Source organism: Lepidochelys kempii, chromosome 6 (assembly GCF_965140285.1).
Source record: "Lepidochelys kempii isolate rLepKem1 chromosome 6, rLepKem1.hap1, whole genome shotgun sequence".
Taxonomy (NCBI): domain Eukaryota; kingdom Metazoa; phylum Chordata; order Testudines; family Cheloniidae; genus Lepidochelys; species Lepidochelys kempii.
In genome coordinates, this window is record NC_136385.1 from 27,926,596 (window position 1) to 27,952,786 (window position 26,191).

The window sequence follows — 26,191 nt, forward strand, 5'->3', positions numbered from 1 at the left end:
AGAGCATCACAGGTCAAACCCACCACCTGGAATTCTACTCCAAAGCACATTGGCAACCTGCACAAATGGAATGGGGTGGGGTCTACTACAGGAGAAACATATTGATATTATTAAATTGTATGCACTCTTTATTAATAGAGGACACTGCAAAATGAGCATTAGAAGTTGAAGTATAGTGAGTGCATATAAAAATATCTACCTTTAAAAATAATAAAGATGCTACCATTTCTGGCAATGTTCCCTCTTTCGCTCTCTAATGGGAAATTCCACTGGAGACAGTAGAACCCATACATGGTTTTAAGGATGCCCCCCTTTACACTATTTGCTAAAATTCAGAAGCAGATTAATAACAGAAATAGCAGCTTATTCATTAAAATTCTCCAATTTAAAAACATTATTACCAGCCTATTTACTCACCTTTAAAAGTACAAATGTGGCCATTTAATTATATTGTAGAAAGAAAAGTTGATGCCTTGTGGAAAACTCTAAAGCCTCTTATTTTAGAAGCGAGATTATAAATCATATGTATTCTCACACTGTTTATGACTAAAGACATATCAATGAAAACAGAAGCTTTTGTTTTTTGAAAGTTTATTTGCTCTCCTCTGTTTCTTATTCACCACCTGTGGTCAGGCTCCTCTGAATCACCTGGTTGCTAGCTGTTTGTTAACAACTCACCCAGATGTTCCTTTTTGTGCTCCATCTTTTTAAAGATTCTTCGGAGAATCAGATGCATGTGGCTAATAATGATAAATGGCGGTGCCAAGGCTGGACGGCCATGGTATTCCACAATCAGGTTGTAACGCTGAAATTTCCAGAAGATGTCTGCGTTGCCCTGAACAACTTGAAAAGTATAACTTTAACCAAACAAAAAAAGTATGTTAAACTTTTCCCCCCATAATCCTAAAATTCATTACTAAAAAATCAAAAGTATCATTTTCCCTTCAGTCTGAGTGAATGCCACCCCACTGCCATCACTCTCTCATTGTTCCTCTTTAAAATAAAAGATAAAGTATGTGCACCTCATTAGAGATTACATTATTTGCAGTAATTGCCTTCAGACAGTAGACAATAAGACACAAGCCTTTTTAAAGGTGGTAACTGCAGTTTGCCAGAGTAAGGCTGTGGCCTGGTCTACACTTAAAAGTTAGCTTGGTATAACTATGTCGGACAGGGCCATGAAAAATTCACATTCCATAGCTATGCCAACCTAACTTTTAAGTGTAGACCAAACCTATATCAGGCAACCATACTGAGCCAGATCTTCAGCTGGTGTAAATCAGCACAGATACATTGACTTCAAGGGACTATGTCGGCCCCTAAACCAGTCAAGGGATTCCCCTATGAGAGGATCCTCTAGGGGCAAGTCTGCCAGGTTTACAGCTGCTTTCACCTGCAGATTTGTATATATGTAGATTTTAGCTGATTTTTTTTGGTAAAAAGGAGAACGTTTCTTTTGTTTTTTTTCCTTTGAGGGAGATAGTGAAAGGGGGAGGGGAAATTAAAACCTGTGTGATCATAAAAGGACAAACTGAAGATTACCACTAATTAGTAAAATTGCTAATAGAGACAGAATGCTTAGATAAGCATTTATGTATATGTATGCATGCATTCTTAATAATCCTTCTCTTCCCACCCCACAATCCCCATCTCAGAATTAATTAATTGACACTTGCCTGAACATTGCAATCAGGAGATTCATAAGTAGCACATTGGTGACCAATAAGAAAATGACCAACAGAAGTATGACAAGCCAGTTGGCATAGGTATTAGAACATAATGGTGAATTTTCTTGTGGACTCTTCAGGGTAGAGGTACAGTTCTGAAGACGCATGCGAGATGCTGCAAATGGCGGGAGGTAGGAGGAAATAAAACAATAGTTTTATACGTCTACATTGCAATTTAAGCTGTAATTGTAGCGTGGGTAGGTATACCCACACTAACTTTAACTGAGCTAGTACAAATAGCAGAAGCAGTGAAGATACTGTGGCACAAAGCCTGGTGCAAGCTAGGAACTTGAGTTACGTATCCAGCATCCCTGGTGGGCTTGTTCATCCCATGCAGGTTTAATTTATGCCACCAGATCTTCACTATAATTGTCACCTGTGCAAGCCAGATTAAAGCTAGCATGGGTTTTCTTACCCCTACAACTATACCTTAAATGGCAGGGTGGACATACTCAGTGTGTTCTGCTGCCATGTTTAATCACTAAAATGGTCATGACAGCCTCTCAGTTTGTTTGCCATCAAGCTGATGGATTTTGCTCAGGAATTTAACATTATGCTTGAAGTTCGAGGTACTATATGTCATAGATAAGTAGAGTGTGAACAACGACTGAATTAGCATCCCTTAACCTGTCTTCTTTTAAGAATGAGAAACTCAGACAACAAACAATGCATTTTCTGTTAAGATACAAATCAAAAGCAGTGACTATTGATTACTTAATATGAGATATAATCTCTACTAGATGTAACCACCTGGGGAAACTCATTCTGAATGTGTCAGGTTTACTAGACTTCAAGCCCCACTGAGGGTGCTTACATCAAGAGCCAGGTTTGTAGCTTCAGCTCTTAGAAGAATGACTCTACTGCTTGAGCTACAGGAATAATTCCTTCATCTGAAAGCAGCAGATGACTCAGCTTTTTAGGTGGACTAGAAGGTAACAAAGAGCCAATGTTTCTAGTGTGGGTTCAATATACACATCCATAATGTGCCTTTACTTTAGAAATGTGAGGGATATGCAGCTACAGCAGGACTTAATTGTCAGAGCTACAGATCTTTGCTGCTCCTCCAGTGCCAAGATGGCCTTCACAACTGGCCATTAGGAGATGTCCAAAAAGAGGTTTTCAGAGTCTACTGAGCCCTATTGACTATTCTCTTCATCTTAAACAAACCCCCTCTGAGTGCCTCAGCAATGTTTACCACCTTGGAATTTCGCCTTTCAGGAAAACGTGCTTGAAGCTCTTTTGTTATTTATTGAACATCTAAGCAAGTTCTCAAACTTCAATTTTCTTTCAGGAATCCTGCAAACAGATACTTGCACTTGTCATTTCTATCATACCCAGCCTGTCCTTTAAATCTTCTAATCTCTTATCAATTAGTTTTGAGTTAGTTTTAGCAGCTGTGATCTCCCACACTCTTGCCTCCTAGCTGGCACCTCTTGGGTATGCATTTAACAAGAGAAAACTCTCCACAGGAACCTGCTGTCTTGACTTTCATGCTGTCTCTGACAGCTTCTCCAAGACATCATTTCATCCGCTAATAAACAGAGTGAATGTGAGGAAAGGCTGGCTTGGTTTGTTTATTCCATTATACCTCTTGGATCACCTCTATATCCTCATGCTTGATTTGGATTTAAATATTGTTAATGTTTGGCACTGCTGAGAATGAGGATTCTGTAGCATTCTATCAGACTTCCTTAGAATATGGCCTACTCTGGATTTACTCTGTTTCTCCATGGGTAATGCCACAATAGTGCTCTTATGTTCATGTACTTCTATTTCTGGTAGGTCAATTGGTTTGTTTTTGTATATTGTTTGAAATGCCTGACCATATAGCTACCAGCCTCATTCAATTTTGGATAATTCACTGTGAACGTAAGATGGTGCTGCCTCCTGATTGTGACTTTGAAGTACTAGAACTTGTCTACATGCAAAGTTGCACTGGTTTAACTAAAGCTGTGATTTTTCTTAAAGTTGATTTAGTTAAACTGGTGCAAAAGGTTGTGTAAATGCTCTGATTTCAGTTTACACTAGGCTTATTTGGGTTTAGGTTCAGTCAATTAGGAACAGGTTTAATGAAATAAGTCATTGAAATAAGGTATCAACCCAAGGTTTGCACCAGCTTAACTAAGGGTATGTCTATGCTACCCGCTGGATCGGCAGGCAGCGATCGATCCAGCAGGGGTCGATTTATTGCGTCTAGATGCAATAAATCGACCCCCGAGCGCTCTCCTGTCGACTCCTGTACTCCACTACTGTGAGAGGTGCAGGCAGAGTCAACGGGGGAGCGTCAGCCGTTGACTCACCACAGTGAAGACACCACAGTGAGTAGATCTAAGTACGTCGACTTTAGTTACGTTATTCAGGTAGCTGAAGTTGCATAACTTAGATTGATTCCCTCCCCACCCAGTGTAGACCAGGCTTAACTCAGTTCAACTGTGTAGACAAGACCTGCATTGATGCTGCAGCACAACTTGACAATATACAGTATAACATCCAGATATTGCAGTGCAAAATGTCATTACATCATAACATGCAGACTTTTTCCTACAGGACAAAGATAAGAAAGTGACAACCTCAGTATGGATACCCGTGCTCTGATTAATGGTACTTATTCTATGGTAGTCTGATCAGTTAAAAAACAATTTCTCACTGTCTATTTCATCCAGTGGAATCTGCCCAAATATCTGAAGGTAGGGACGATAAAGCACCCTTCTGAATATCCATTCCACTCGGCTGTCATCAGGATGGAGTAAGGCTTGAGTCGTCACACCATAGGCAATGAGCCATACACTCAGGAAAAAGAGAAAGAAGAAAACATCCTTCATCTAAAGGAGAGAAAAAAATGTTGACTGAAATTAATATACAGAGCAGGCAGAAAGTTTCTCTCGTTTCTTTAAGAGCCTATTTTTTGAGGTGGAATGAGAGAAATTCTTGTGCACACTTTCCTTTTTAACCCTCTGCCATCATACAATTCTTGTTTTGTGATCAAGATTCCCTTTTGTGACCTCTTTGCCCACCATTCGAGCTAAGGGCATGTTTTAATTCAGACTCTTACCCTTACGTGATTAAAAATGTGCCTTATTGAGGTTTTCAGACACAGGTTCTCTGTGAGATTTTACAGTAGGATGCATCCGATGAAGTGAGCTGTAGCTCACAAAAGCTTATGCTCAAATACACTTGTTAGTCTCTAAGGTGCCACAAGTCCTCCTTTTCTTTTTGCGAATACAGACTAACACGGCTGTTACTCTGAAACCTGCAGTAGGATTGACAGCCTTGCTGAAAACAGGATAACCTGAATCATAGAATATCAAGGTTGGAAGGGACCTCAGGAGGTCATCTAGTCCAACCCCCTGCTCAAAGCAGGACCAATCCCCAATTAAATCATCCCAGCCAGGGCTTTGTCAAGCCTGATCTTAAAAACCTCAAAGGAAGGAGATTCCACCACCACCAAAGGTCTATCTAGCCACAGTCTTCTGACAGTGGCCAATGCCAGGTGCCCCAGAGGGAATGAACAGAATAAGCAATTATGAAGTGATCCATCCCCTGTTGCCCATTCCCAGCTTCTGGCAAATAGAGGCTAGGGACACCATCCCTGCCTATCCTGGCTAATAGCTATTGATGAACCTATCCTCCATGAATTTATCTAGTTCCTTTTTGAACCCTATTATAGTCTTAGCCTTCACAACATCCTCTGGCAAGGAGTTCCAGAGGTTGACTGGGTGTTGTGTGAAAAAATACTTCCTTTTGTTTGGTTTAAACCTGCTGCCTATTAATTTCATTTGGTGACTGTAGATTCATTTTAATTAGATTTTATGATTGGACAGCTAGCTGAAAGCCTAGGTATTTTAATCCTGCAGGAGATCATTTGAAATTCCAGTTAGTAAAACAGACAAGAGATAGTGGGAGTATCTCAGACTTTTGCCAATTTATTTTGTGGTCTGAGATCATTCCAAATTTGTCTATACATGGGGACTGTGATGTTGCAGTTGCTAAAAAGGAGCAGTCGATGATCTCGAAATATTTCTTTGTGATCTTCATTTGCTATTTGAATTTCATTAAATAAGTGGATTTGCCCTATTTTAGAAACCACTAGTGCTACAGCAAGAGGAAAAAGGAGTTAACAGGCAGTTTTGGCTTGCCTTTCTATTCAAGGGGAAAAGTCTGATGTTATCCCATTTGATATACCTTTGTAGCCAATATCATTTAGTGAAATACAGTTCTCTTTCTTTGATGTAGGGCTCAGTCCTGTACCACTGAAGATATTGGGAGTTTTTTGCATTGACTTGGATTGGGAGCAGGATTAAGTTAATATTTTATGGCCTTCTCTAGACTAGAGCTTTTGTTCACTTTGTAAAATGTTAATTGATTGTGTGACTTAACACAATGATAAATTAGGGCTGTTGATTAATCGCAGTTAACTCATGCAATTAACTCAAAAAAATTAATTGCAATAAAAATTAATTGTAATTAATCACAGTTTAAACTGCATTGTTAAACAATAGAATACCAATTGAAATTTATTAAATATTTTTGGATGTTTTTCTACATTTTCAGATATATTGATTTCAATTACAACACAATACAAAGTGCACACTGCTTACTTTATATTATTTTTATTACAAATATTTGCACTGTAAAAATGATAAACAAAAGAAATAATATTTTTCAATTCGCGTCCTACAAATACTAGAGTGCAATCTCTTTATTGTGAAAATGTAACTTACAAATGTAGAATTTTTTTTTGGTTACATAACTGCACTCAGACAAAACAATGCAAAACTTTAGAGCCTACAAGCCACTCAGTCCTACTTCTTGTTCAGCCAACTGCTAAGAGAAACAAGTTTATTTACATTTCCGGGAGATAATGCTTCCCGCCTTTTATTTACAATGTCACCTGAAAGTGAGAGGCATTCACATGGGACTTTTGTAGCCAGCATTGCAAGGTATTTACATGACAGGTATGCTAAACATTCATATGCCCATTCATGCTTTGGCCACCATTCCAAAGAACATACTTCCATGCTGATGATGCTCGTTATAAAATAATTCATTAATTAAATTTGTGACTGAACTCCTTGGGGGAGAATTGTATGTCTCGGGCTTTTTTACCCGCATTCTGCCATATATTTCATGTTATAGTAGTCTCGGATGATGACTCAGCACATATTGTTCATTTTAAGAACACTTTCACTGCAGATTTGACAAAACGAAAAGAAGGTACCAATGTGAGATTGCTAAAGATAGCTACAGCACTCGACCCAAGGTTTAAGAATCTGAAGTGCCTTCCAAAGTCTGAGAGGGACAAGGTGTGGAGCATGCTTTCAGAAGTCTTAAAAAAGCAACACTCCAATGTGGAAACTACAGAACCCGAACCGCCAGAAGAGAAAATCAACCTTCTGTTGGTGGCATCTGACTCAGAACATAAAAATGAACATGTGTCGGTCTGCACTGCTTTGGATTGTTATCGAGCAGAACCCATCAGTAGGGCGGAAGCATGAAGGGACATATGAATCTTTAGCACATCTGGCATGTAAATATCTTGTAACGCCGGCCACAACAGTGCCATGAGAACACCTGTTCTCACTTTCAGGTGACATTGTCAAGAAGAAGTGGGCAGCATTATCTCCTGCAAATATAACCAAAATTGTTTGTCTGAGTGATTGGCTGAACAAGAAATAGGACTGAGTGGACTTGTAGGCTCAAAAGTTTTATGTTGTTTTATTTTTGAATGCAGTTATTTTTTGTACATATTTCTACATTTGTAAATTCAACTTTCCATGATAAAAAGATTGAATGCAGTACTTGTATGAGGTGAATTAAAAAATACTGTTTCTTTTGGGTTTTTTACAGTGCAAATATTTGTAATAAAAAATAAATATAAAGTGAGCTTTGTACACTTTGTATTCTGTGTTGTAATTGAAATCAATATATTTGAAAATGTAGAAAACATCCACAAATATTTAAATAAATGGCATTCTATTATTGTTTTACAGTGTGATAAATCACGTGATTAATTTTTTTAAATTGCTTGACAGTTCTATTATAAATGTAGTAGACCCTGCACAAACACTTGTTCATAGTGATGGTTTAGCCTAGTGCTCAGCCTGGAGGAGGTGGGAGCTGCAGCTGTAAGTTACTCACTTGCATTCTGTAAGCATAATTTGCAATAAAAACCTATGAGTACTGTGTATGTGATACTACACAAGCATGAATGCGTGGTTTTCATTTATCCTCTTGGTACTTCAAGCAATGGGACATAAGTATTCCAGTTATTCCACTGGTGCACAGATGTGAACAGTCTGGTAGCTTTTAAGTTTATTAATCTTAAGCCTTGTCTAAAATAGAGTTTCTGCTGAGCCCTAGGGTGAGCTAGGATGGGAAACAAATGTTTGTAGATGGCTATATTAGTATTTGCAGTCAGATTAACTCCATGTTAATTATTAACATGTGCTGTTTGACCTATATGATTAACATACCCAAATAAAAATCCCCAAACTGTTCAAGTCTGTACCCATGTGTGGTAACTGGAACTCTTGTACATTTCCTGCAGCTGTAGGGTAGTAAATGAAAACACTGTATCAACACTTCTGCCTTATAAACACATTTTCATTATAAATTATGGTTAGAAAGCAGCTCCTACCTCTGCCAGGCACTAACCCAGATTATCTCTACAGGGCTATGTGCCTCCCTGCCACTGACATAATGGTAGAGTTCTTCTGTAACTGGCTTGTCTCCCATTTCAGATTCTTTGCTCCAAAAGAACACAGGCCGAGCTCCTCAAAAGTATATAAACACCTAACTCACATTGAAATCAACAGGACTCAGAAGCCAAAATACCTCTGAGGATTGGAGCCCCAACTCCTGAACCAGACAAGCAGTTATGTTTAAACCGAAAGGGAACAGGAAAAGAGAGACCAGGACAGTGGGGAAGGAGAAAGAAATGGCAATCTCACTGCACAGCCTCCCAAATTGTAAAGGAGTAAAGCAGGGTAGAACAAAGAAGAAAGAAACAAAGGGCTCGATTAACAGTTGCCCTGCACTTTTGTATAATCACTTACAGCTGTGCTAACTGGGTGTAAAATGCATTGGGGTAAATGACTATACAAGGTGCAAGGCAATGCTGAATTGGATCCAAAATGTATGTGCTACAGACCTCTTTGAGAGGAGCCACATCTGGCTGATAATAACTCTTAATGATGCTACAATATAAGCCAAACTAGAGCACTTTAAAAAAAGAAGAGTTATACACTGACTTCCTTAAAATTATAATGCTCAAATTTTTGTTTTGTTTGTTTCACTGCAGAATCCTCAAGAATTTCTCTTTGGGAGAGCTCATACTCACCATTCTTTCCACAATTATGATCTTTGGCCCTAGTTGCTTGTGAATGGCAAAAATATGTATCAGTCTCAGAGCGAACACCATGAAATCAATGGCAAGTACTGTACGGCCAGCTTGAAATGTTGAGTTCAGCATTCTGCAAAACAGTCCGAATGAAACAGCCTCAAACACCACCCAGATACCTTGTTTATAGAGTTATACATATTGATTCAATGTAGAATCCAGGCAAGGAAAGGATGTGTGCTTAGGGCTTGTATCTCACATGAGCCACAACCATCCCACTGTAAAAAGAATGTAACATCTGCCAATGAGAAGCACCCAGCCACTGCAGGAACACCAGCCTCCCCATGTCAGCTGTGTGAGGCCATATTAACCACTAGGACTACAGAGAGGTGAGACAAGAGAGTACATCGATTTGATGTTGTCTCAAAGAGGAAATGATGTTTCCCTGTGCAAGTGTTTCTATGTTCCAGATACGTTTTTCTGTAGTCTGTGTGACAGCCTCTTTAGCCCAGTGGAAGTTTAGAGCTCACAGAGGGGTGCTTTCAGCCCAACTTACCACCAATATAGACTCTACTGTCTCAAAACTGATGAAAAATAAAAGCCACCAGAGCCTTCCCTTAGATGCATGCATGAGCCTCCCATGGACGGTGGCAGGAATAGTTTAGTGGAGAGGGATAGCTCAGTGGTTTGAGCATTGGTCTGCTAAGCCCAGAGTTGTGAGTTCAATTCTTTTGAGGGGGCCATTTAGGGATCTGGGGCAAAAATTGGGGATTGGTCCTGCTTTGAGCAGGGGGTTGGACTAGATGATCTCCTGAGGTCCCGTCCAACCCTGATATTCTATGATCTCTTGTTATAGTACATGCCTACCTGGCTTCATATTCGAGATATCTGACCATGTCACATGAAACAGATACAGGGGCAAAACTCTTGAAAGATACCAACCTGCAGGTCACTCCAATTATAAACAGAAAGATGGCCACCATATCACACTTATTCCAGTTATCCTCCACATACAGTTTAAATTTCTTAATTAAATTCATGTCTTCATCTGTAAAGAAACTCTGCAAGGGAGCAACAATTGTCCGTGTTAGCTTGCCAGCTCTTGTGATTTTAGTGTGAGTCCTGTGATGTTTGCTGTTTTTCTGCAAGCCCCAGCTCCTCAAGTCAAGTGATTACATGAGCATCTCAGCTTTTTCTTAAAAAAATGCTTAAACTGCCACTAACTAGCTTTGAGTATCCAGACAGCAGTTGGTTCTCTTACTTAGGTGTCCATGTCTACAACATTGGGCTCTTGATGTTTTACGGATGTATTACAAACAATCCTCAGCCCAAACATCCTCTCTGATCACCTCAGTGTGACAGGATACAACAGTCCGACATAACCTCTATAAAATATGCTCATCTGATTTGTGACAAATTGGTGGCTACCCTCTGAGCTTTCACCATGTTGCAAGCCCTGGCCATTCAGAACTTCCTAGTAAAAGTGGGGCTATAACCCTTATCCTCATACTTCAGGAGCACTGGCCCCCTACTTCTTGAGCTAAAGGAGAAGGCCCACTAATTCTTTTAGGGTCAGGGTCTATGACAACAAGGTAAGCAGTCCAGGTACTCCCCGATAGAGGCCATTTGTGTATATACAAACTAGGTAGTTCCCTACAGTATTGTGGACACACCATTTCAGCTGCTAAACCAGGCAGCTGAAGATATTCTAAAAACAATTGCAAGATTAATGGAGAAATCTTTAAAAAATCTAAACATAGCCTAATGGACTGAACTGAAAAGCATTTTAGAAAAACAAAAGTTAAACTGTTTAAGAGGCAAACTCATTAACCTCTTCACTCCTGAATATAAATATATATAAAATTCTGGAGGAAGTGGGAGGCACAACAGTGGTAGATGGGATCGCTCCATGAGGAGGAAGTAGGGCGGATTAGCCATTCGGCGGGAACGGAGCTTGGTTGTGGTGAGTGGAGCTGGATAGGTAAACAGATAGCTGTTAGACCAGAGGAAGGACTCACCAATTCCAGAGCATCAGCAAACTACCTAGAATATTGGTAGCAGCTGGAGCTTCTCCTGGAAGAACAAGTGTAGAGCTGCAGCTCTGTGTGATGGAGGACCGGCATGTCAGCTGGGTGTATGTGAGGAGGAAATAAACAGGCTGCTCTGGGTAATGAAAAGGTGCAGAGCAATGAAAAAATTTCAGTGCTTTCCTACATGAAGCTGTCCTTGACATTCCACCTCTTGAAGACAATGGGATTACATAGCCTGTAAATCAACTCTGAATCTTACTACCTGAATTTAGCACACTATTGTGAAGGTATGTAGGAGGTTACTGACCTGTCGGATTTCTTCCAAGACCAATGTAAAAACCCAAAAGTAAAGTATAATCTCCTTAACAGAAGGACCCTCAGGTGGTGCTGGTTTAAAATCCAGTAACAAGACATAGGTAAATAGAAACAGAAAAGCAAAATACATGATAACGTTCCCCATAAACACTGTTACAGGGGCACTCCAAAACTTTTTCCAGCGAGTAAACATGAACGTTGCCCATGCTATGTTTTCAGCAGACCTCTGCTTCTCTACTTTGACATCTACCCTGTAAAACAAAGAGAGCAAATTATAGTGACAGTTTCCTAAAGTCTGTTTGTAAAAAAACACTGGGCCTGATCCTGTGCAGTGCCGAGGGTCTCCCCAGAGCTAATGAGGGCCAGATCTGCAGCTGGTGCATGTTAGAGGAGCTCCATTGAAACCAGTGGAACAATACTGATTTATGCCAGCTGAGGATCTGGCTCTGGATAGTCTAAGTTCTCCTTGAAGTCACTGGAAGCACCTTGTCATAGTAGAAACACTGACAGGCAACATTTACGCTTTGTATGTTTTAAAACAAAACTGTACCAAACCTATTACATGTTTTCATTCCTTTAGCTTGGTATTTCCTTTTCAGTACAGTGGAATAGGTTTGCTTAGGGTTTGGTTTTTTGGTTTTGTGTGTGTGTGTGTGTGTGTTTAGGTTTTGTTTTTGTTTTTTTGGAGGAGGGCTAGGATTTAAACATACCCCTTGAGCATTTGCAACACGAACACTGCAGCATCATACTAGTGCATGAGGACCAAAAGGGAAACAGATTAGTTACTATTCATTGTTCAAAATGAGAGCGAGACGTGAAAAGTGAACAGACACCATCAATGCTGACAAGTAAATGTATATTCTAAAAATTATTTTGTTTCTGATAAACCAAGGTACTATTTTTCACACAGGTGAGGACTTTCTTTTAAAATATAGGATTTTAAACATGTGTGTTCCTTTAGGACCAGACTGAAATACCCTTTTTCACATTGAGTAGTACCTTATTTCTGAAGTAGTGCTGCTGAAATCAATGGAACTATTCAAGAAGTGAGGTACTACTCGATACGAGTAAGAGTATTTCAGTCTGGTCCTAAGCTTAAAGTTATAGTGAATCACTGAAAAGTATGACAGGAGTTCTCAGTAAAGAAGTCAGGCTTGTGAGTTATTAATGTAAGCGCTGACTGTATTGTGGTTGACTGAGTGTTATGGTAACTGATGGAAAATCTGGCCATATACCTGCAAAACATGCCGCAGTTCTTTAGTATATAAAGTGCTATACAGTGTAAAAGTAAGTTATTCTGTGCATATAATGCAAAACCCTCATATTTGGCAGCAATCTGATTCAGTAAAATCTCTCTCTCTCTCTCTCTCTCTCTCTCTTTTTTTAACTTTAGTGTCTCCCCTGGCTGTGCTTGTTTCCATCTAAGTTGCTGTCCATAGACTAAGGATGTTATTGCACCTTTAAGTTTGTGTTCCTTGACATGAAGGAGAACACTCTTTAAAAAGGGATGTGCACACTAAGGGAAAACTTCCTCTGCATCTCAAACAAATTACAAAGCAATTGATTCTACATGAGGTTTTTATTTCTCCTGGTACTATTTCTAACTTCAAAATATTTTAATTCATAGCCAGCCTGTTCTCCCTTGATTCTCTAGGGAGCAGTTGTCATAACACTAAATTTATTACATGAGCACAGCCATTCCCATGGCAACAGGCAGATGTCGTAAACACATAATTATGACTTGGGATTCAGAAAAAGAAACAGACATGGGAGGGAGAGAAATCCCATATTAACATAAACTCTTGAGACAATAACACATGGAACAGAAAACATACTGGCCAAGAACAATATACCTCCCTTTAATATGAGGACATCAAAACATTTCATAGACATGAATTAATAACTGCTTTCTTGAGAGAGATAGAGGTGCTATTATACCCATTTTATGGATGATGAAGCAGAGAAACTAGTGACTTTTCCCCAAAGTGTCATCAATTCAATGTCAAAATTAAGAATAGAAACAAAGAGTTCTGACTCTGTTCACTATATGACAATCCCTCAACTTCAGTTGTTCAGACCTTTCAAAGAATGCTAGTGAAACAAAATCAAATATATGGATGATTTAATCACGTTTGTTGAATTGCATGTGTCTGATCCAGGCATTCAGCTCCCTTTAGCATCCGTGGGAGTTGTGTACTTATCACAGGGAGAATATCTCTTTCCTGATGTATGGTGAAAACCTCTTGGCCACCTTCAGATCTAAAACAGATGGTTTTGTGATTAAGACACTAGACTGGGACTCGGAAGATCTGGGTCCAATCACTGGCTCTGCTGTAAGAAAAGGAGTACTTGTGGCACCTTAGAGACTAACCAATTTATTTGAGCATAAGCTTTCGTGAGCATGAGCTGTAGAGCTGTCTCTAAGGTGCCACAAGTCCTCCATTTCTTTTTGCGAATACAGACTAACACGGCTGCTGCTCTGAAACCTGGCTGTGCTGTGGAATTGATGTGTGTCTGTGGCCAAGTTAAATCATCTCCCTCTGCCTGGATCCCATTTGCAGAATGGGGATGATCATACTTGCTTTCTCCAGTCCTCCATCTTGTCTCTTTATAAATAAAGGATATGCCTATGCTATAAGGGCAGGTGTGACTGTAGCACAGGTAGACATACTTGTCCTAGGTTTAATCTAGCTAGCATGGGCAACAACAGCAGGGTAGAGATGGTGGCATGAGTTCAGCATGGGCTAACAATCAATCACAGCCTTCCCTTGCAGCGTAGCTATACCCTCAGCATCTCAGAGCAAGGCCTGTCTCTGATGATATGTATGTCTATCACCTAGCCTGAGAGGATTCTGATTGGGATAGAAATGCTAGGTGCTACTATACTAAACATAATTATTGTGGATTTGGCTGTGAAGACCTGGGTACAGAGGGATAAAGTATCAGAAAGTTCAGATCCCAAAGTTGAATGAGTTCAGAGTCTGCTTTCTGCATGTCTTTCAGCAGCTCGCTACTCAGGCCTGTGCAGTTTTAGGCCTTAAATCCAATACACAGCAGCTGTAATTCTCTGAATGAAATGCTAAGAGGAGACTTGAGAGAATCTGGCTAATACGCCAGCCATCAGCTCTGTGGGTATGAGCTGTATAGACTGACTGAAGTTGCTTTGTTCATTTAAAAATAACTCCATGCTCCTATTTATCTCCCCATTTCCCTTTATGCAGTAATAATTATAACAACCTTGGCAGGGCATTTCCTGAGGATTGACTGACAAGGGCACCTCAGCTGCCCTTTGGGTTATCAGCTAGTCATTAATCCCTGAGAAATGTCCTGTGCTTTGACTGTTGTTGTCTTAATTCAACTTCCAAACGATATTAACGGATTGACTCAGACTTACCTATCCCCCTCCTTGGAAAAAAGCAAAGTCCTTTCTGTGTCTAGGCTGTCTAGCTCTCTGAATGTCTCTGGCTCATTCTTTGATTGTACTTGCTCACTGTAAGAAAATATAATTATTATTGAAAGATGATGGAAGGCAGCTCTTCACTGCTGAACTGAGGGCTATGCAGCTATATTACAGCAGCCTGGCCTGGGATCTCTCCCCAGTAAGAGGCTCTTATGTGGCTAGAGAGAACTTGCCAGGCTATGTATTTCACACCCTGTAGGGGACAAGCTGAAGATCCAGCACAGAAGGGAACCCACAGAAACAGTGAGGAGTCCGGTGGCACCTTAAAGACTAACAGATTTATTTGGGCATAAGCTTTTGTGAGTAAAAAAACCCCACTTCTTCAGATGCATGGAGTGAAAATTACAGATGCAGGCATTATTATACATGAAGAAAAGGGAGTTACCTTACAAGTGGAGAATACATTCACGTTTTAAGCATAGTAAGGGGCTGCACGAGGCCCGTGCAACCATTAAATATCACTTAAGGCTTCTTAGGTTATGTCGACACTGCAGCTGGGAGGTGTGATTCCCAGACTCACACTAGCTTCGCTGGAGATTGCAGCACAGGTGGTGGCTTGAGCTAGTTGCCTGAGTTCAAGTCTGCCTGCCCGCCCTGTGCTGAGCTCCTGCCTGTCCTGCGACATCTACGCTACTTTTAGCACACTAGCACGAGCAGAACTAGCATGAGTCTCTTTACCCACGCTGGGAATGACATCTCACAGCAGCAGTGAAGACGTACCCCTAGGGCTTAATGGCTGGCTCCTCTGCCCAGAGGGAACTTCACCCTCATTTCTTTCTGTGATTATTTCTGTGTGTGCAATATATTTTTCATTTGTCTCTTACTGATTCTTTTCCCACCCTCCGGGACAGCTTTTACACACACACACGTTTTGTTTATACCTGAATGCTATTAGATTAGTGTAGATTAGAAGAGGACACCAGAACCCGCAGATTAATTTCAGGATTGGCGTGCTTGTTGACATGTCTCCCCACCAGATTTTTGTCAAGAAGGCCTGAAAGTCAAAGAAAAAGAACAGAAAGTAAGCCTGGCTTTGACACAAAGCAAGTGAACGTGCAGCTAAATCACGTTTTTCTTCTATGGAATCTTGAAGGGTGGGACAGGAAACACTATCTAAAACTAGATTGTGGGCATGTCTTCGCTGCAGAGTTAACTCCAGTTGTCGACACTCTCTTACTCCTCTCAAGATAACCTAGCTCAAGGGAAAGCAGCCATGTCCAGGCTGGCACGGCTCTTGTTCATGTATGGCACTAAGACTTCGGGGGACATATCCCATGGTTCTTTGCGCGGCAGTAAGCTGATCTGATCTATGAATTCTTTCACGGCAAATTGCAGGAGAATGTATCTCCTTTCTGGGCACATGTGGGGAAGGGACAGGATGGGGGATTGTAGGAAGACATTGGAGGACTTAGCGGCACTGGAGCGGAGCTAGCCTGTGTCCATGCTACAGAGTGACTGTGACAGTCGCTGATGAGTTGGGCTGATGAGTTGTAGCCAACACACCCTGATGGGCAGCAAACTTGAGATAAAAGCATCACCACACTTCACTTATTGGTTTTGTGGGTGGACAGGACCTCAAGTTAAGGGTAACGCTTAAGTTATAATTAGGGTTATCAGCACTCTAGGATTGCTCTGGAGTCTCCAGGAATTAAAAAATAATCTTTCATTAAAGATTGTGTCATGTGATGAAACCTCCAGGAATATGTCCAACCAAAATAGGCACCCCGAGTTATAATTTGAGTTAACTTTGTCATGAAGAAACTTTGTTTGGCCTAACTCAGCCATGTGATGGAGTCACCCCACACCTCTGTACAGCTTCATTCAATCCTTTCAGATCCTGGCTTCAGTTGTGAAATGGAGAATAGCAGATGCATTCCCAGTGCTCTTCTGTGAGCAACTGGGTGGGAGAAAGCAGGGAGTGGGTGGAGCCAGAGCTTTGACCTCTTCTCCACTGATGGCCTGACTGGACACAAGGAGGTGAGTAATGCACTGCAGTAGAATACTCCCATCTCTTGTTGCTTCAGGGGAGCACTGGAGGAATTGTGCCTCAGCGAGATGTTTCTTGGGGGGTTGCAGTTTATACATGAACTCCTCTTTTGTTCACGGCTGTGCCTAAAAGTACAATCCTGCCCCTAGAAAGTCACAAGGGAATCTCCTTGCATTTTGCTCACCTGGACACCATCATGTGCAAAGAAAGACTTAGCGTCTGCTTCTGTAGCCAAGTGGAGACAGGTGGTTTTGCTCCAGTATTGGTTTTTCCTCACCAGTAAAGCAAAAGCTCGTTCCTCACTGTTGTGATAGCATTCACTGAATAGCTCTGCCAAGCGAAGGAAATGTAGAGCTGTGGATCTGTCATGGAAAATACATCTGTGCATACACACTGGGGCAGGAGAGAGAACTTGTATATTTCTCTTGGGAAAAGAGTCAATATTCAGGGAATTGTGGTAAAAATGCTTTTGAAAATGTCTCCTTAAATGTAAGTGTTTACAAAAAGCTATTGCAGAAATCGTTCATCCCCCTTAGGTGCCCATTCATTGCCCCTTTCTTGACTACATGATTTCTTCTCAGCCTTTAGTCTGTTTAATTTTTTTCACACCTACTTGACTTTTTATTGATATATTGTCCCTCAGTTCTTCCACAGATGACATAAAAGCCCCTTTTACAAGCACACAAATACACATTAAAGGCCCAACTGTGAAGCCACTTCATATGCAGAATTTAATGCAGTATCCAGCACAAACCAAACTCTGGTAGGTTTTCTTACACACTGAAGAACCTGATTCTTTAAGGTGCCAAGCACCCTCCACTCCCATGGGTGATCCAAGGGAAATGAGGGTGCTCAATATCAGGCCTTACCCAACTAACCATGGTTTCAAGCCACAGACATGTTGCACACCAACATTGGCCCTTTTAGGGCAAAATTCTTTAACAGGAGCTGGCCTTTGGTCTTAGTGCTTGGTTGCTATGGCAATGAGCACACCAGCAGAAGTAAGTCACAGTGTGCTCATTGTGTCTGGGTTGGTTACTGTGTCTGTCATTCTACTGATCTCTCATCCCTTCCCCCCCCCACCACCACTCTAGAGCATTTCCTATCCCAGCCTTCATCATCTCAATCACTTTGGCTTCACAATGTCACTGTTTTTTGAAGTTGCCTTTCTATAGTTTGATATGAGTTTATTTTGCAGCATCCCTTGAATATGCTCACTGAAGTACATATCGTTGTCAGGACCAGATTAAGACTTCTAGGCACTGTTGGTCTGATCCCAGGCCAATGAAGTTAATCGAAAGACTTTCATTGATTTCAGTGGCCCTACAGTCCTTTGTCTAGGACTCCAGCATTCATGTGATTGCCCCAGAGTCTCTGTTCTGATTTTAGAAACAAAAAATGTCTAGCCCTCCTGATTGCAAAGGCAACCTGGAAAATGTGACCCTTGTGTAAATGGATTCAGTGATGTTTGCCAGACTATGCTCATGCTCGCACCCAGCTGAACACACTAAAAACAGCAGTGTAACTATGATAGCACAGGCAATGGCCTCCCAGACTAGCTGCCCGCAGTACGTACCAAAGGGGTCTGGGCAGGTTTTCACTTGGCACGGCTAGCCCAGGCCACCACCACTGCCCAGGCTACTGGGGTTATGGGGCTATTTTTGTTGCGCTGGCTCAGGCAGAGCTAGTGTCAGTACATCTACGCAACCCGCAAATCCCACCCGCAGATCCAAGTGCAGATGCAGCCAAAGCCTTGTTGCTCTAGGGCCCTGCCAACACCACCTAACAGAGAACTCCGTGGAGGAGAAGAGTGCAGCAGACCTGGCTCACCCCCCGTCAGACAAACCCAGCTGCTGGTGGAAGTTCCAGGGGACCCATGTGATGCCACCCTCATCTTTCCCCTGCTGCCACCACAGATGCTGCTGAAGGAAGGGGGACGTCTCCCTATGGCACTCCTGCCATCAAGGCTGCAACTAGAAGGTCAAAGCCATGGGCAACATTGTGTGCCAGGGTGTGCCTGGGGCCCTGGATTGCTTAATCCGGTCCTGGCTTTTGCTGGGATCTGTCGTGTATCCTTGATGGTGATTATTTTAATTCTGGCTGCCATTTGGAACGTTAAATTAAAATCTAGCAAGCTGGTTGGTTTCACGTGTTCAAAATCTTTGCCTTGGCATCTATGCAGCTGCCACAAGGCTGGGGAGTAAATCTACAGGGCACTTGAACTGGTTTGAATAATGAACTGACCCAAGCTATCGAATAGACTTCCAAATCCATACTTAAAGCTTTTTTGAGGTTGGAAAGTGTTTCAGCTACCTCTTTATTTCATCTGCCACTTCCACACACCTCTGTACTTCCTGCTTTCGTCTAGGATCAGGAGCTTTAAGTTATCAAAATGCAGTGAGAGAGGATGTTCTTACGGTAATTTCAGCTTGGGCAATACCAGCAAGCACTGGAAATCTTGAGAGTCTAATTTTGTGAGGGCCTTGGGAGCATGATTTAGAGAGACAGAGACACAATGATAAAGCCAGGGTTAGAAGGGAGAGGCAGCTTCCCCACCCTGGAGATTAGGAAGGGCTAGTGGGTGTACCCACTTCAAGTGCCCAGCAGGGGTCCTGCATTTTTGTGTGTGTATTTCAGAGAGTACTTTGAACCTGAAATGGTCCCACTTAAATTGGGGCTGGCCAGTTTCCTCTAAAGCCTTAAAAATCACAAGGTAGAGCAAAAATAATGGTTTAAAATCTTATAATTTATACGTTACTCTTGTGACTTTGGTGGGGAGGGAGGTGGTTCTGACTTGTGATATCTGAATGCTTGGGATTGGCAAAGCTTCAAAAGGGTTGGGGTACTCCTAGGAGCATGCCTGTTATTACTTTAAGATGTTTTTTGCTAGCTGGTCTTCCAGTGCCATTCACATCTTAAATATTTGATAATGATCTTAAAGACTGCAGTTGCTTACCCAGAGCGAGCTGATCATACTTGGCTTCTTTCATCCTACGGGCTACTTCAGCCTCTGTCTCCAGTCGGGACATGTCCTTGAGAATCTTACAAGCTGCCAAAGCTGCAGCTACACCTTCTTGTCCCTAGAAAATGGAAAGGGGATGGGGGCAGCCTACGATAAATATTAATGATTCTGAATGATGGGAATGTCACCGTTAGAGCTGGTTGAAAAATGGGGAGGGGATTCTGTGGAAAACTTTAAGTTTGTTTGTTTGTTTGTTTTGGTTTGTTTGGGTAGGCGGCAGAAATACAAGCAACAGAAAACTTGGGCTGAATTACTTGATTTGGAAATGCTGTTGCAGTGCCTCATGGGAGTTGTAGTTCTAGTACCTCTTTCAGACTAGTGATTTTTGGGGTCATCTCCATGGTTGGGAACCCAGCTGGAGACCCTTTAAAGGGCTCTGACTTTCAGACAGCAGGGAAGGGCCAAGAGGAGAAGAGTGACTGGTGGAAACAGAGAAACACATTTCCTCACAGATGCAGAGCATGAGTAATGGGTGTGCTGTTGTGCCTCTACCTTCCCCATGGTGCGAAAACCAAACACACAATTAACCCACTGGAAAAGGAACAAAATGTGAGGTCAGAGGCAAAGGGTCACTGACTACCCAGAAGACAGTGATTAAAATCAAGGGCCAGATGCTCATATTGTGTTAATCAGCAGAGCTTAATGGAAGCCAATGAAGCTGCATTGATTTATACCAGCTGTGGCTCCCACCATTATTTATGTAACTTCTGGCCACTACCAGCCTGAGCTACATTCACACTAAAGCAATTCAGAGGTGAAAGACTCCATAAAAGCCATATCTCATGTCTTGAAGGACAAACATATATATCTTCACTTCATAACTGCAAGACTGAATATACTAATATTTCAGATCTAAAACAAATGGCTAATAAGTGGCCTAAAGTAGTTATATTTTGAAGCTTACCATAGCCCAGAAATAGTTTGCCATCTTGTGCCGGTTTTGAAGTACTGCCCATAAAAATAAATCCCTCCAGGGATTCTCACTCTTCTGGTTCATATCCAGGAGCCCAGGTAATCGTTTTGCATTTGTTTTATCCTAAAATACATTTTTAGAAAAACTTAAAATCTGATTTTATAATTTCATTTTATATTTTTAATATATTGTCAGATATGTCTGTGCCAACTACATGATCCAAGCAGCAAATCAGCAGTGTGAGCACTTTCAAATCCTTTTGATTTTCCTTAGGATCAAGAAGTAATTAATTCATTCTGTATACTGAATAAAAGAGGCCTTGTATCCAGGATACAACCTAATATGTGTGAGAACATTTGGGGTGAAATCCTGGCCACACTGAAGTCTATGGCAAAAATTCCCACTGATTTCACTGGAGCAAGGATTTCACCCTCTGTGTGTAATATCATCCAAAAAACCCCCCTGTGATTAGCTCATCTAAACTGGATTTGAATTATACCAGGATCTGCATAACTGGGGCAAAGAACTCAGTTTCAGGGTAAACCAACAAAAGGTATTTTTATTTAAACATAAAACCACTCTCAACATGGCCCTGTCCATGAGCGCGGGAGTGCTCCTTCTTTTTTTAGTCCAAGCACCAGCTGCTCAGCCTCACTGCTTCTTACCTCACATGAAGAATAGCTTAAAATAAAATGCAGTTTATTCTTCAAATATTTTGAGGATTTAGTCTATATAAATAATCATGCTGAAATTGGGGTGGACAAGGTCTGTTAGCTATTTTTGTTCCTCCATCCATAAAAGAACTGGGAAGTTGTTGGCATATCTACTTGAAATTCTGCTAGAATTTGTAGTTTAGCGATCTGAGACCTACAGAATTACTGATAAACCTGAATCACTGATCATATTTTTTGAATCCCTGCATTCCCTTCTATGAATCCACCCCTACACTTTGAACTTAATTCAAGATACAATACCTTGTAGCGGGTGGGAGGGAGGGATGGGGGCATAAAGAGGAATCACAAAATGTTTTGCAAAAAATCCCTCCCTTTTTTTAGTCAAAAATTAAAAATTGGAAGATTCAAAACATTTTAACAAATTTTATAGCTGGTTGAAGAAAAGAGAAAACTGTCTAGTTTCTCCAATTCTCTGCCCTGCCCTCATTTTCAAAATGCTGGACAGCTGTACATAAAATCAGAAAACAGAGAGAACAGCGGTTTAATATGTGAATCTTGACTGTAACTCACAGCTTTCTTCTTGCTTCCTGGCTTGACCTCTTGATAGAAACCTTTACATGCATCATGAAGAAAATCCTTGAGAACTCTAGAAACTTCATGGAGGCTAAAGAGCGGGCAGACGTCCATCATTTCCTTCTGTTGTTGACCCGTGATCCCTGCTAGTGTCAGCCTGCTTTCCTCGTGTTTCTTCAGCAGGAGTGCATAGAGGAGGCATTTCCGAGAGATAGAGCAGTAGAGCCTCTGAAGCCGGCTGTACGTCAGGAAGTCGTACACGTTGGCCCCATTGTCGATAAATAACTTTACGAATTCTGGCTTATCATTCACCAGAGCATCCATCATCACTTCCTCTAGGTCGCAGGACTAGATTTCCATGAAACACAAAAGGGAATATTTCTATTTTACGAGTACTGCTGAAAGCCATGGGGGATTAGGGTTGGGAAATTAGACTTTCACCCACTGTTTAAATCCAGACCAGATCAGCACTCGTTGAAATTTGCTACCACCAGACTGATGTGAAATGAAAGAACGGCCTCATATCAGGTCTTTGAGCAGAAGTGTGTGCATAATGGAAAAACTCCATCACAATTAGTATTTATGGGCACCCTGTTACTATTGTACGTATATTTGTAATGCGGCAGTGTGTAAGAGCCCGTCATGGACCAGGACCCCATTCTGCTAGTTGCTAGACAAATACAAAACAAAAGGATGCCCGAAGGGCTGTTGGCAGTTTTGGTGCAGTAGCCAAAGACAGAAGGGGTACGGCAGCTGAATTTTCCTTGGCTCTTTAGATATAATCCTCTGTGGTCAAGAAAGACAGAGGCAGTGTGAGGACAAGGCGCACTGCCACTTCCTGTGCTTACATGGGGAATAAGAGAGGGATTTAGTTTCTAGTACTACTGATCGGATATGTTTCACAAGCTACATGAAAATCTTGTCTGTCCACGATAGGATTTATGCAACTACAATCTGAGCAAGTAGAGTCTGGTACCTTCCATTCCACGTCTCCATTGAATATTTCACTTTTAGCTATGTCCACTCTATTCCAGGCCACTGCCAGCTTCAGTTCATCCAGGTATTCCTGAGCTTCCTGACTGTGACTTTTACAGGCTGCCAACAACAGGAAACACACATACATTCAGCAGTTGACTCTACGTTAAATTGGACGTTACATAAAGTTTAATCAAAGTGTGACTATAATGAGACCTCTTGTTCAGTTATAACAGATTTGCGGGTTACCTACATGGAAATCCCTCACACTTTTATTTCCCCCCCTTACCGGACAGACAGTGGTCTGAAAGTTTACATCCACCTCACATTTTGAATGTTGTTTTCTAGCCAAAAATCTCTCTCACACATGTTCTTGGGCCTTTAAACTGAATCATGTTCTTCAGAAGAGGGTATGTTGGGGAATTTTTTAATATATTAACTCACAGGATATGGAACCCCTCCCTCCCCATGTTGAATCTGGGATGATCCAACACAAACTGCAATGGATGGCAATGCTGCTATAGAACTCTTTCAGAATAGAGAGTGCAGACTTCTTGTCGTAAAACTGGAAGCTTCACTATGGAAGCTGAGTTTGATGTGTGGCTTCTTAAAATGTCTTTAATCAGAATATACAATCGCCAACACATTTCAGTTCCTCCGTAGCCTATTATTTCTAAGAGGCGTGAACAGCAACCATGGATCAGTTAATATACTACACAATATGATAGCGAGCATTACATAAAAAAATTCCACCACATCTAGTGTGATCTGATAAAACCTATACCCAATTGTCCCTGTTGCATCATCTACAAGCAAGCTGAAGACTGTACATCAAACAGGAACACTGATCAAGCTGACCACTTTGCTTGCTCCTGTCTTCAAGAATAAGATACACTTGATATTAGTTCTCTATTTCTGGCCATTGTTGCCATTTTACTATTGGTCTGAGTTAGTGGAAACGAGATTTTTGTAAATACGGAACCCAAGTCCTGCATGTAAAAATTGATCAGGCTTTTCTTTGATGAAAGCTGCTATTTGTGCCACTGGATTATCACATTAATTTTGTGTAACTGTTTCCTTATTGGAAGAGTGTTTTTGGCTCTGAATGGAGGCAATAGCTGTTTATAAGTGAATTTTTGGTTTGTGTTTTTTTCCTCCATTTGAACATCAGTGTAAAAACCACATCCCAGCTTTTTGGATGTTCGTGCCATTCAGCCATCGTGCAGAGCATCCTGATTGCACAGAGTTTGTAGGAAGATTTTGCTCAGACTAAACTGCATAGTTAATTTAGAATGAGATTCTGGCTTGCTTTTAAGCACTCATGCGAAGAGGCATGGGTATGTAAAACGCCCTGCTCCCTTGTGTAGACTTAGACTACCCACATCATGGCTTGCCCCATGGGAGGGAAAGCAGCTTCCATTGAGCTGTCCCTTCCCCTCCAGGTAGGCTGAGAGTGGGTAGAGCCTCCTTGACTCAATTGCCTGTCATGTGCCCGTGAGTGTTTCTAAGCAGGTAAGGAGGGGGATCTGGTAAACTGTGCCATGGAAATGGGGGAGGGGGAAAGGGGTGCAGACTACTGTACTTTTCCACTGGAGACCCAGTTGTGAGCCTGAGGCACAGGTTGGTCTCTGGCCTGTTCCTGGAGCAGTGCCACTATGAACTGCCCCTTATTTAAGGCTTGTGGTAACTTCACCATCTTTCCCTTAACTTCTTATACAATTTAACCTCCCTCAAACTGTAACTCCTTGTCCATCTAAATTTAAATGAAAAACCCTTCCATTTAAAATATGTAGCTACAAAAATAACCCCCATCATCTGAAACAAACTCATCTGAACAGATTGTTTTATGAGTGAGAGAATTGGCTTGTCTATTTCTTCCATTAGAGTATTTTGAAAAAACTGAAATATAAGTTTTTTTAATCATTTTTTTTTGTTGAGTGGGAGACTTTCTTTATCATGCTATTATTTAGCATTGAAGGTCTGACCTAAAGCCTACTGAAGTAAATGAGAGCCTTTGTATATATTTCAGTGGGTTTTGGATCAGACACTTAGGGATTTTACTGTTTCACATTGGAAGCTTGACTTTTTCATAATTCACTTTCTGGCCAAATTTTGTCATTTCAAATTTAAAATATATTCTAAAAATGCTTCCTCTCACTCTAGTCTTAACATTGTAGTCTCCTGACCTCTTAGTACATACAAAGTGCACTTGGTGGAGGAATAACACAGGCACAATTAGCTCTCAGGGATGAACACTGAAAATTATCATGCAGATAATCTCAGGTTAGAAAACAAAATGTGAGCAAATCTCAAATATAGAGTTAACAGATCTAGTAACTATAAAGACCAGCCAAAAGAGATTCTTACCTTTGACCAAAGCTTTCAAAATGACTGTGTCTAATTCATCTGAACCTTCTTGCTCAAAACTGTGCACTGTTAAAAGATGCTGCTGGGAAACAATGTTCTGAATCTATGGGGTTGAAACAAATGGTTTTATTCTTCATCCTATCATTACTGTTATTACAGTTAGGCCTAGAGGCCCCAGCTGAGTTGACATACATACATGCATACACTCTTTGCCCCAAAGAGCTCACATCTTAAATAGAAAAGGCAGATTGTGTGGAAGGAAGGGAGAAATTTTTATCCCAGTTTTACAGATGGGGGAACAGAGGCACAGAGAGAACAAGTGTCTTGCCGAAAAGGTCCTACAGCAAGTCTGGAACAGGAAAGCTGGTTCTGTTCCCAACTCTGAGTCCCAGTGCAGTAAGTACAAGACCCTTCTTCTCTCCCATTCTTGACTGATGACAGCAGTTCTGTAGCTCGTACATATAGTGCAGTGGGTTTTAACCATTCCACCCTTCCATTCCATGACTTGCCATCTTTCCTCCCATTAGCTCTTTCCTTTCTTTAAGGCCACAATCTCTAAAATTGCTCTGTGGAAAAGCTATCACATGTTGATATGCAGTCAGCGGGTCAACAAAATGCTTTCTTTTCCTCCTCCCCTGAGCTTCTTTGCCTCTCGAGTTTCCTACAGTGCTGCTACCAAGACTTGAAGACATTATGCTACTGATGCATCCTATGGTGATGATGCCCTAGCAAGCTTCTGCCTGACAGGACAGACATGTAGAACTTTAAAACTGTGGATTACAGTAGAGGAGGTGATCTGAAGATCAGAT

The 26,191-nt window shown here is 41.3% G+C and overlaps 1 protein-coding gene across 1 annotated transcript in view; it reads right to left on the reverse strand.

The window, feature by feature from the left end:
* The window catches only part of TRPM5 (transient receptor potential cation channel subfamily M member 5), a 78,311-nt gene that overhangs the window by 10,498 nt on the left and 41,622 nt on the right, over positions 1-26,191 (reverse strand). Inside the window, exons 9-22 of the mRNA XM_073350321.2 lie at positions 25,383-25,485; positions 23,017-23,135; positions 22,038-22,388; positions 20,785-20,916; positions 19,815-19,938; positions 17,043-17,188; positions 15,753-15,865; positions 14,806-14,901; positions 11,404-11,662; positions 10,009-10,127; positions 9,067-9,199; positions 4,375-4,549; positions 1,677-1,842; positions 679-857 (exon numbers count right to left, since the gene is read on the reverse strand). Coding sequence (XP_073206422.1) covers positions 679-857; positions 1,677-1,842; positions 4,375-4,549; positions 9,067-9,199; positions 10,009-10,127; positions 11,404-11,662; positions 14,806-14,901; positions 15,753-15,865; positions 17,043-17,188; positions 19,815-19,938; positions 20,785-20,916; positions 22,038-22,388; positions 23,017-23,135; positions 25,383-25,485 — 2,215 coding nt within the window. The remainder of the gene's footprint in view (positions 1-678; positions 858-1,676; positions 1,843-4,374; positions 4,550-9,066; positions 9,200-10,008; positions 10,128-11,403; positions 11,663-14,805; positions 14,902-15,752; positions 15,866-17,042; positions 17,189-19,814; positions 19,939-20,784; positions 20,917-22,037; positions 22,389-23,016; positions 23,136-25,382; positions 25,486-26,191) is intronic.